The 12652-nt window shown below is 44.1% G+C and overlaps 1 protein-coding gene across 3 annotated transcripts in view; it reads right to left on the minus strand.

The window, feature by feature from the left end:
• ccser2b (coiled-coil serine-rich protein 2b) overlaps positions 1-12652 on the minus strand; it is a 110229-nt gene that overhangs the window by 45672 nt on the left and 51905 nt on the right. For all 3 annotated transcript variants that reach the window (XM_067430090.1, XM_067430089.1, XM_067430091.1), the window contains one exon: positions 5882-5981. In XM_067430090.1, the coding sequence (XP_067286191.1) occupies positions 5882-5981 (100 nt within the window). The remainder of the gene's footprint in view (positions 1-5881; positions 5982-12652) is intronic.

Below are 12652 nucleotides of genomic sequence, written 5' to 3' on the forward strand. Positions count from 1 at the left end.
CGCACGCACACACTCACTTAAAGGATAATTAGGAACACCTGTTCAATTTCTCATTAATGCAATTATCCAATCAACCAATCACATGGCTGTTGCGTCAATGCATTTAGGGGTGTGGTCCACAATCTCCTGAACTCCAAACTGAATGTCAGAATGGGAAAGAAAGGTGATTTAAGCAATTTTGAGTGTGGCATGGTTGCTTGTGCCAGACGGGCCGGTCTGAGTATTTTACAATCTGCTCAGTTACTGGGATTTTCACACACAACCATTTCTAGGGTTTACAAAGAACGGTGTGAAAAGGGAAAAGGCCACTGATTCTAGCTGATAGAAGATCAACTTTGACTGAAATAACCACTTGTTACAACCAAGGTATGCAGCAAAGCATTTGTTAAGCCACAACACACACAACCTTAAGGCGGATGGGCTACAACAGCAGAAGACCCCACCGGGTACCACTCATCTCCACTACAAATAGGAAAAAGAGGCTACAATTTGCACAAGCTCACCAAAATTGGACATTTGAAGACTGGAAAAATGTTGCCTGGTCTGATGAGTCTCGATTTCTGTTGAGACATTTAAATGGTAGAGTCAGAATTTGGTGTAAACAGAACGACAACATGGATCCATAATGCTTGTTACCACTGTGCAGGCTGGTGGTGGTGGTGGTGTAATGGTGTGGGGGGTGTTTTCTTGGCCCACCTTAGGCCCCTTAGTGCCAATTGGGCATTGTCTAAATGCCACGGCCTACCTGAGCATTGCTTCTGAACATATCCATCCCTTTATGACTACCATGTACTCATCCTCTGATGGCTACTTCCAGCAGGATAATGCACCATGTTACAATGCTTGAATAAATTCAAATTGGTTTCTTGAACATGACAATGAGTTCACTGAACTAAAATGCCCCCAGAGTCACCATATCTTAACCCAATAGAGCATCTTTGGGATGTGGTGGAACGGGAGCTTCATGCTCTGGATGTGCATCCCACAAATCTCCATCAACTGCAAGATGCTATCCTATCAATATGGGCCAACATTTCTAAATAATGCTTTCAGCACCTTATTGAATCAATGCCACGTAGAATTAAGGCAGTTTTGAAGGCGAAAGGGGGTCAAACACAGTATTAGTATGGTGTTCCTAATAATCCTTTAGGTGAGTGTATATATACAGAATATAACCCCAGCGTTGAATGCATCCTTAAAATGATAAAAAAGTAAATGCTTACTTTTATATAAATACATAAATAAGTATAAATACATTATTGATGGTGCTTTATTAATATGGTACAATATTTTCTGTAGTACAAAGGAATAGTCAGAAAATGAATAATAGAGGGTGTACACCTGAATACATTTGAGTGTGTATATATCAAGATACAGGTGATGGTTTTCCTGCTGGACATCACTGCCTGACGCACCTCCTCCAGTGCCTTTTGAACTGGTGTGCCGTGACACCACACTGAACACTTCCGTGAGCCTGAACGGGTCATCAGCTGGGGACCACCACTCATCGACGTTTCGCTCCTTTAACCCCAGTACGTCTCGTGGTGGCGGAGCGATGGCAGGGATCTCTCCCTGCCACCCCCTGCTGATGCCCTAGGTGTTTGCCCCCCAAACCTTCTCCTTCCTCCTTAGCCACAGCCAAAAGCTGCCTTTCTCCGCCTCCTCTGCCAACTCTTTCATGGCTTTCCGATGTCTCGCTCCTGTGCATCCCATGTCGCGGAGTAGGCGAGCGGATGAGGAACCTACAAAGCCCCTACACCCCACCTCCACAGGGCAGATAATGGCTTTCCAGCCCGCCTCCCTGCACTCTGTCGCCAGATCCGAGTACTTGGCTCGCTTCCGTTCATACGCAGCCTCCACACCTCCCTCCCATGGTACAGTGAGTTCCACCAGGAAGACGGTCTTGCAAGCTTCTGACCACATGACGAGGTCTGGCCGCAGGGATGTTTCCACTATCTCCCTGGGGAACTGGAGCTGCTTTCCCAAGTCGACCCTCATGGTCCACTCACATCCCGGTGAGAGGAGCCTTGCTATATCTCTCTGGCGGGAGGGTCTGACACTCTCTCCAGCCCTCGCGAACTGGATGGAATGTCGTCCATGAGCGGAAGGTCTGCTGTTTGCCTCCTTTCTGCATGACTCTACCACCTCTGCCAGCTTCTTCAGTACTTGGTCATGTCGCCACCTGTAGCGGCCTTGGGACAATGCTGTTGTGCAGCCCGACAGAATGTGCTGGAGGCTTGTGTTGCTGGTGTTACAAAGGGAACAGGTCTCTTCGGCACCAAACCATTGGTGGAGGTTTCGGGGACAAGGCAAGGAGTCATAAGTTGCTCTGATCAGGAAGCTGAGCCTAGCTTGGGGGATCTTCCATAGGTCGGACCATGACATGGACCTGTCAATGAGACCTTCCCATGCCGTCCAACGTCCTTGTTGGCCCTGGGACACCGCTTTGATGTTAAGGCGTTCGTGCTCTGCTTTTGCCACTTCCGCCACCACCATGGCTTTTCGGTCTTCTTTGGAAGCCTTTGACCAGAACAAGGGAAAATCGCCCCTCCCAAGGCCTGCCCGGCCCTCCTGGACTCTGCCGACCACCTCGCGGTGCTTCAGCCTGCCGATTGCCACATCGACCTCTTCTTGGGCTTTCCACTTTCTTCCCGTTCTTATCTGGGTGCCCGCTGCTCTCACCAGCTGGTCAGTGGTTTCCCTCAGCTCCAGCACCAGTCGAGCCTTCTCTTGCTTGTATCCCACGATGATGGATCGAAGTGGTAGCTGTAGCGTGTTCCTCCCGAAGAGGCCTACCTCCGAGAAGCATCTTGGTAGTCCCAGCCACTTCCTGATAAACGAGTTTGCCAGCCCGTCCATCTTGTTTACCACTGACGAGGGGATTTCGCTCATCTTCAGTGGCCACATCACCCTTTGGTACAGTATTGTCTGGTAACACCAAACTTTGTACTTTCCGGGGAGTTGGCTTTGGTTGATCTTGAACAGGCCATCTGCGAGCTGCTTCCTCACTGTCTCCCCCATCTGCCTGTCTGAGAGCTCTGCTGTATAGGTACGACCCAGGCTACGAACCGGTTGATCTGCCAGCAGTGGGATATTCTCACCACCTGCGACAAAGATGGTGTCGTCATTTCTGACTCCCTTCCTGATCGACAAACTGCGTGACTTGGGTGGTTTGATCTTCATCCTCGCCCAGCCCACAAGCTCGTCGATCCTCTTCAGCAGTCTTGTTGTACATGCTGCTGTCCGGAGCATGGTGGTGATATCATCCATGTAACCTCTAACTGCTGGTAGTCTTATTCCTGATGGCAGTTTCACTCCTCCGACCATCTTCCTAGCCCCTATGAGGATGATCTCGAAGGCTGTGACGAACAAGATGGGCGAGATTGAGCATCCCATGGCAATGCCTACTTCCAGCTGTTGCCAGCCTGTTGTGAAGTCCTGGTGGGTGCAGCACATCTGGAGGTCTCCAAAGTACTTGGCCACCAAGGCTCTTATACCGATTGGGACATGGAAGAAGTCCAAGGCGAACTCGATGAGTTGGTGAGGGACTGACCCATATGCGTTAGCAAGGTCAAGCCACACTACGTGCAGGTCACCTCTCTCTCTTTTCGCCCTTTGGATCTGCTCCCATATTACTGCAGAGTGTTCCACGCACCCTGGGAAGCCTGGCACACCTGCCTTCTGGCAGCTGGTATCGATGTACCCATTTCCTGTGAGGTAGCTGGTCAACCTCTTGGCCAGGATGGAGAAGAAAATCTTCCCTTCGACATTCAGGAGGGCGATACTCCTAAACTGGCCGATCGTTCTGGAGTTCTGCTCCTTTGGAATGAAAACTGTGACAGCTCTCTGCCACTCTGACGGGATAACTTGGTTTTTCCAGGCCACTCTCAGCAGATTCCAGAGGTGTCTCAAGACCCCTGGGCAGTACTTGTAAAGCTTGGAAGGTAACCCGTTCGGGCCTGGGGCTGAGGCTGATCTTGCCTTCCGGACCACCTCTGTTACCTCGCTGAGTTTGGGGAGGGCAGCATCAAAGAGGGAGGTTGGAGGAGCTGGGCGAGGGACATACCCAGGGGATCCCAGCGGAGTTGACTTCGCTGGGTCACTGTACTGCTCCTTTATGTAGCTCTCCAGCTCAGATTTGGTGATCTCAAGCTTTCCGCTTCTCTTATCCTCTAGCAGCTGTCTGGCATGCTTGAAGGGATTTTTAAAGAAGTTACTCCTCTCTTTCTCCTTCCGCCTTCTGCGCTTGCGGATGCGCTCTGCCCTCCGTAGGCCGGCAAGCTCTTTTCTCACCTCGTCCCACAGTGGTTTCAGGCCCTCCTTCTCCTCTCTGCTTGCCTTCCTCCACTGTTTTCGGAGCTGGCGCCGCCTCTTCACCAACTGCTCGATCTCCCTCTCCCTCCTCCCCTTCTGCACTGGACAAGCTCTCCGCTTTCCAGCAGTTGCTCCGAAGATGCCTATGCATTCATCATACAGGATGTCTCCGATACGGTTCAGCTTGGTTTCCACTTGGCCACGCAATGAGTGCTCCAGGATAAGGCTGAGGTCCCTGTCCAGCTTCTGCCAGACCGCGCCTTCGTTGGTTTTTGGCCATTTCACCATCTGTCTCCTTCCGGGTTCTCTCCTCTCTGTCCTATTGCTTTGCTTGCGGTTGTTGGGGTTGCTTTGTGTTCTGTGTGTGTCTTCATCAGTGCCACTCTCAGAGGCATTGGCATCCATCGCGGGCCCTCCTGTGTCCTCCACCTGCCTTTCAACAGCAACGGTGGATCCCTCGGCACTGTGGTTTGCGACCTGGCCTTGGGTTCCTCTTGTCTGACCTGCGGTTGCAGTGCAATGTTGCTGTTGGCCCCCCTCTTCACACTTCTTCCTTCCCTGGTGGATCCGCAACCCTCTGAAGGTGGTCACTTTTTCCCACCCACACCTGCATCTTCTCATGATCCTAGCACCTTTGTCCATGTCCGTTCCAGTCGTTTCCGGGAAATCCGTCCATTTTTGCCCTTCTTCCACCCCGCCTCTCGGAGGGCAATCGGGTTGTTTTTCTTTATTCGTTTTCGTAGTGAGATTAGGGTGTCCCTTTTATGAGACTAGTGAGTTAGGTAACTAGCCTTCCACTCCCTGTGCAGACTTTCCTGCAGTCATCCAGTCTTTCCTGGATGTCCTCCAGACTTCCCTGGATGCCAACTGCCCTTTCACAGTAGTCACTGGATGCCTCCAGATTGTGTATATCAAGATACAGGTGATGGTTTTCCTGCTGGACATCACTGCCTGACGCACCTCCTCCAGTGCCTTTTGAACTGGTGTGCCGTGACACCACACTGAACACTTCCGTGAGCCTGAACGGGTCATCAGCTGGGGACCACCACTCATCGACGTTTCGCTCCTTTAACCCCAGTACGTCTCGTGGTGGCGGAGCGATGGCAGGGATCTCTCCCTGCCACCCCCTGCTGATGCCCTAGGTGTTTGCCCCCCAAACCTTCTCCTTCCTCCTTAGCCACAGCCAAAAGCTGCCTTTCTCCGCCTCCTCTGCCAACTCTTTCATGGCTTTCCGATGTCTCGCTCCTGTGCATATATAAAATGCCTCATTTTACTTGTCTCTTTGAAATAGTAATTAAGTTATGTGATGTGAGTAACTTGCAAAATTTGAATCCCAACAATGCTAAAAACAAACTCTATGCAAGTATGTGAATGCAAATGTTATCAAGCTCTATGCACTGTTGTGTTCTTAAATGTGCCATAAAATGTGTTGCAAACTTTAGTGAAAACTCTTTTTAATGAATTTGTAGCGAAAATTCTATTTTCAACTACTGTGCTCTTTCAAATCAAATACTGTCATGGTAAAGCAACCGTTTCAAGAGAATACTAGCCAAACTATATCACTCACCGCTGTGTAATGATGTATCTTCAGACAAGTCCAAATCCAACATGAGATCATCTTCCTCCAGGTCGCATGACTCCACATTCTCCAGGTTGTTGAGAATGTCCTTAAATTAAATATGTAAAGAGTCAACAGCCAAAATACCCACAGCCAAAATATTTGTAATCTATCATATTTGATGAAAAACAACATGGGATTATTTTATTTTTATTATTTTATTTTTCAATTCCCATAGCTTTATATGTAGTGTTTTAACTATTATGTACTAACATTTAAATTAATAATTTGATACAATGCACTGATTTTGCAGATATGTGCATTTACACTGTACTTGTATTTTGTTGAAAAGCATGTACCATCGGATTCTGTAGGACCAAAGGGAAAGAAAAGAAAACAAATCTAAAAGCATTATTGTGCACCAACCCAAAACTCTACACAGGTAGCTTCGGGTACTGGTGCCAAAGACATACCAAGTTCTGTACTATAAGCCAATACGCCAAAGCCTAGGTGTAAATAAATTTTACTCTCCTCTATGTTCCAAATTTCATGCGTTTTGACCAAAGGGCTGTAGGCTGCTATAGACTTTTGCGTAAGAATAATAATAAAAAGAAGAATAGAAGAAAACTAAAAGATTACATTGTTGACCTTACCGTTACCCCTACCCCTTAACCCACCCGTTTGGCAAAACAACATGAATACAATAACTACAAAATGTACAGTATATAGCAATTTATCTTTTTTGATGTAAGTACAATGTAGTTAAAAATATTTAATATAAAAAGGGGGGCGAAAATATTGTCTACTAGAGATAGTACTTTACAGTAATTTTCTGATATACACAATTAATTTGGAATTGGCAACTGAAAATGTATACAGTTTGAATGGTTAAAATGGTCAATAGCATTGATTGGCTATTCCATTTACAAGCACAAGTGCATATGCTACCTTACCTTCATCCCTAAACTTGCTTACATATAAATTAAGTTTTTTTACTTATGGCTTTAGCCAAAAGTAAAAGAGCAAACAAATAAGATAAGCATTGGTACTTTTAGGATGAGAAAGCAATGGGCAAAGTAGACTTCAGTGAAGGGGGAAGGAGGCAACTGATGCATATTCAAGCGAAGAACAGTTCTCATACATGATGGAAGCCGCCTCCCCTTCTCCACAACTCATCTCTCTCAGAAAAGATTTAGTGCCAGCTGAGGACCTCCGTTAAATGACTTTTCCCCGTGACCGGCTATCTAGTCATGGCATAATAATAGAGGAATACTCAAAAGGGAACAGGTGGTGTGCAAAGCAGTGCAAGATAAAATTAGGTTTCTTGGAAGAACTGGCTTCTTTTTTCTTTTTTGGTGCGCAGAAAAATGCTGACAAAGCAACAAACGCCGCCAAGGACTAAAGTCAATGAACTACCTGACTTTGATTCTTTGTTTTATAGTCAGTGAAATTACAGCCCTATCATTGTCTGATATCCAGGTTAAAATGCTATGTTGTGTTAGGCTAATCACTGGCGCCTGAGCAATAGCGAGAGACATACTGTTAGCATTCCATTTACCTGCATACTGATCATTTTGAGGTAATCATTCTTCGAGGTCAAACACAGTAAGACCTAGTAATAAAGTGAGAAGTAAACTGCACAACACAAGCCAACAAAATTATACAGCTGTCACGTTTAGTCCAGGTGATGATGAATAAAGTGTTCAAACAGGTTCAAATAAACAAAATATTTATTAATAAAGTAAATGCAAGTAATCCACAAATTCAAAGGCTACAATCAGAGAACCATGAACATGCAATGTGCTGTTAAAGGTCCCGTTCTTCGCGATCCCATCTTTCAAACTTTAGTGAGTGTGTAATGTTGCTGTTAGAGCATAAATAATACTTGTAAAATTATAAAGGTCAAAGTTCAGTGCCATGCGAGATATTTTATTTAACAGAAGTTCCCTTTCAAAGCCTACAGTGAAAAGGTGGTTTTGGACTACACCCCTGCACTTCCATCAGGAATGACGTCACTAGAACAGTTTGTTGACTAACCCTCCACCCACAAGCTGTTGTCGAATCACAACACGGGGAAGCGCTGGCCCAATCAGAACTCGTTATGTATTTCTGAAGAAGGGACTTTATAGAACAAGGAAATCATCAGGCTGTTTTTAGGACAGAGGGAACAGCGGTATACAGATAAGTCAATTGTGTGAAAAATACTGTGTTTTTTTACACGCGAAACATGAACTCATGTTATATTGCACACTGTAAACAAAATCAAAGCTTCAAAAATACATGAAAAACGGGACCTTTAAATTCTTAATATTAACAAAAAATCTCAGAAATAATTGTGTGTCAAATAAAAACTTGGTACCCCTGATATAGAGAGCAAGTAAGAAGGTGTAAATATGCTTTCTATTGGGGGGAATGAGTCACTAGAGCTTAACAGCAACATCACACCCAAAGTCATGTGCAAAAGCTCTATATCAGCATGAGACCTCATGCCTGAGGCAATAACAGCTGTGCTGAGATATATTGTGTTCCTGCTTGTGTGATATTGGTCATCTAAAGCAATGTGGAGCAGGTCAAACAGCTAGACAGCCGCTACAAACAGCACTGGCGAGAAGAGGAGATGAAACTGCTGCCATGCACCAAAATAAATCATTATTTTCAGGCTGCACATCATATACATTACTAAAGCTTTTCACTGTATTAAAAGTAAATTGTTTTATTACAGAAATGCTATAGTTTCATATTAAATCTAATATGGGGGAACCTTTTAGACAACTTTTAATACAACTGTGGCAGTAACAAGCTGTCAAGTATGGCATTGCTGTGGTGTACAGTGCATCCAGAAAATATTCACAGTGCTTCACTTTTTCCATATTTTGTTATCTTATTCCAAAATAGATTAAATTCATATTTTTTTCCTCAATTATACAAAAAATACCCCATAACGACAACATGAAAGAAGTTTGTTTGAAATCTTTCCAAATTTATATTTAAAAAAAACAAAACTTAAAAAAAAACAACCTGAAAAAAATATGTACATAAGTATTTACAGCCTTTGCCATGACACTCAAAACTGAGCTCAAATGTGTCCTGTTTCCACTGATCATCCATGTTTCTACAACTTGATTGGAGTCAACCTGTGGTAAATTCAGTTGATTGGACATGATTTGGAAAGGAATACACCTGTCTATATGATGAAAATCTGCTCCAGGGAACTCTGGACCTCAGACTGGGGTGAAGGTTCATCTTCCAACAGGACAAAAACCCTAAGCACACAGCCAAGATAACAAAGGAGTGGCTACAGGACAAATCTGTGAATTCTCAAAACTATTATTTTCAAGTGGCAGTGACACTAATATTTGATTGCGTTCAGTACAGTAAATCGCTAAGCCATATCAATGATACTTTTATCTTTTTTTTTACCTAATCCTAACCCTAACTATGACTGAAACGTCACTTCATCGTGTACCAGTCCATGCCACTGTGGCAAGCAGCGGGGCGAGGGACTATGAGAACGGGCCGGTGATGAGTGCTAATGAGTGCCAGCCTCCATGTGAAATAAAAGTGAATTGCACTTATTCAGTCATTAAAGATTTGATATTGTTGTGCAGAAAAAAAGAAAATACACTCTTACACACCTTGGGTCATTAGTGACCCTATACAATTAAAAAAAAAAAAAATGGGGAGGGAAACAGGCACTGAAATCTGACAACTGCTGCAACTCTCATTCGGCTTACGCTTTATTAAGCAGACACATTAGGTTTTTAATTGTAGTGTCTGTTCTCTAACTGAACTAAATAATTGTATTACTATAAAGAAAATCAAAACAATGGTGGGTGCGGTGCTGTGGGGGACACCAATGTTGCAGCTGAACAGAGTACCACCATCAACACTGACTCATGCAGCAAGCCTACATTAAACAGCACTAGGTAACTTTTCAACCTTCATAATATATTTTTTAAGACTCTTGTGATGATACATCGACTTACAATAGGTTGAATGACACGTCTGCCATCGCTTGATGGGGTCTGTATCGCTTTTAATCGTACTTTTAAACTTGGGGTTTCGGGTAGTAACCCGACAACAAAAAGAACTACAAAATTCGACTGCTTTACGGCATATACGTCACTTCCACCAACACCCACACTTCCTTAAATTCGGACGTGTAAGCCCAACTTTGTTCGTCGGATAATATAGTCATGTCCGAAGCAGCACAGACACATAAGAAAGAAAAGGTTTTGTTGGAGGAAACCAATAAGAGGAAACGAAAAAGTGATGGTATTAAAGACAGGACGAGGATCAACATGTGACCAGCGTTTGCTCATTGGCGTGAGCTGAAGGAGGCGTGCCCGACCGATGCTGTCATGCTTGTTATGGTGATTACCTATCACTCAAACATTGAACTGAAGTATCATATAGATTCTGTAAAACGGTAACCAATAGACTACTATAATGATGCTGGCTTGCAAACGTGAGCACCACAATTATTTGGCGTTTGAAAAAAATAAAACCCATGAAATCATATTCATATGACATGCTGAAACATATGCCACTGACTGTACCTGGGATGAAGACATTTCACACGCGACGCCAGAAGAACACCTGCATGTAAACTCCTGCAGTGTTCAGGGGAACCGTTAGTGCTGCACCAACCCGCGGGGCCGCTTTTATGAAGTCATTTGGCCCGCCCCGCACCACTGTATATATTTTTACAACCCGCCCCGCACCCGCGACCATTAAATAGACATACGGGGTCCGCGGGTTATGAGACGACCCGCGCATTACTAGTTCAGGACTATCAGAGTTGTCATGTCAACAAATGCACGCGCGATGGCATCCCCTGTTGTAAGATGACAGAGCTTACGACAGTAGTTGAGGACATTATTTTTTCCCAACTGTAGGGGGACCCCAAGAGTAAAAGTTACCAAGTGCTGCTTTAAGCCACTTTACGTGGAATTTTAATAAACACCTATTTTTGCACAGTTCCTCGCACAATACTGTTACCTCAAAACACATTTATATCGGTGCATGATTTATAAAATAATACATTTTACATTACTTTCCATCACATATTCAACTAATTCAGCTTCATATGTATGGCTTTTCTGATATAGTAAACTGGCTTGGTGGCTCCCCTGGTACAGCATTTCAAATAGACATTTTGCTCATTTTAATTATTTACTCGCAAGAAGGATTGTCCAAAAGTGCCTGTACCTCAGTGCCAAGTCAGCACTGAAATTTTCAAAATGTGACAATACCAGCTTTTCTGCAATACAAGGTATATTTGGTACCTGGTGAAAGGCAACTGCTTTGTAAACTTTCCAGAGTGTTTCTATGTAAGAGCTCTGTGAAGTGAATCAAAGGTTTCTATTTACAATGTATTTTTGATCATGTTAATCATTGTAGCTAATCACAGATATCTTTTGAGCACATAAACACCAATCAAAGGTAGTCAGAACACCTTCTGCACGCTTGCAAAATTAAAAAAAAAAATGTAATGGTAAAATATAATAGTTCCAACAGTTTTTGTTACGTACTAAAATTGGTACTGATAACCATGAAATATTACTGTTATTGGTCCCAATTACTGGAGTTTTAGTACCATGACAACCCTACTTCCTTTCGGATGAGACGTTAAAATGGAGACCCTGACTCTCTGTTGTCTTTTTTTATTATTTTATCACATGGCACTACAACCCTGGTTTCCTGGCCAAATTCCCTCCATTTGCCCTTACCAATCATGGCCTCCTAATAATCTCCATTCACTGAACTATCAGCCTCTCTCCTCTCCACCTATCGCTGGTGTGTGGTGAGAGCACTGGCACCGTTGTACTGTGGCTGCCGTTGCATCATCCAAGTGGATGCTTCAAACTGGTGGTAATTGAGGAGAGACCCCTGTGTAAAGCGCTTTGGATGTGCAGCAGTACATATGAAAGCACTATATAAATGTCTCATTCATTCATGCATACTTGCAAGAGTGGGTTTTGGACATGTCAGCATGGTACATATTACAGTACACTATTGACTAGGCCAAGGTTTTTCGATTAAGCCTTTAAAATGCAAATAAAGTGATGGCAGATATACACTCACCTAAAAGATTATTAGGAACACCATACTAATACTGTGTTTGGCCCCCTTTCGTCTTCAGAACTGCCTTAATTCTACGTAGCATTGATTCAACAAGGTGCTGGAAGCATTATTTAGAAATGTTGGCCTATATTGATAGGATAGCATCCTGCAGTTGATGGAGATTTGTGGGATGCACATCCAGGGAACGAAGCTCCCGTTCCACCACATCCCAAAGATTCTCTAGTGGGTTAAGATCTGGTTTTAGTACAGTGAACTTATTGTCATGTTCAAGAAACCAATTTAAAAGGATTCGAGCTTTGTGAAATGGTGCATTATCCTGCTGGAAGTAGCAGGGATGGATGTGGTCAGAAACAATGCTCAGGTAGGCCGTGGCATTTAAACGATGCCTAATTGGCACTAAGGGGCCTAAAGTGTGTCAATAAAACATCCCCCACACCATTACACCACCAGCAGCAGCAGCCTGCACAGTGGTAACAAGGCATGATGGATCCATGTTCTCATTCTGTTTACGCCAAATTCTGACTCTACCATCTGAATGTCTCAATCGAGACTCATCAGACCAGGAAACATTTTTCCAGTTTTCAACTGTCCAATTTTAGTGAGCTTGTGCAAATTGTAGCCTCTTTTTCCTATTTGTAGTGGAGATGAGTGGTACCGGCTGGAGTCTTCTGTTGTTGTAGTCCATCCGCCTTA

This window comes from Pseudorasbora parva, chromosome 21 (assembly GCF_024679245.1).
Source record: "Pseudorasbora parva isolate DD20220531a chromosome 21, ASM2467924v1, whole genome shotgun sequence".
Taxonomy (NCBI): domain Eukaryota; kingdom Metazoa; phylum Chordata; class Actinopteri; order Cypriniformes; family Gobionidae; genus Pseudorasbora; species Pseudorasbora parva.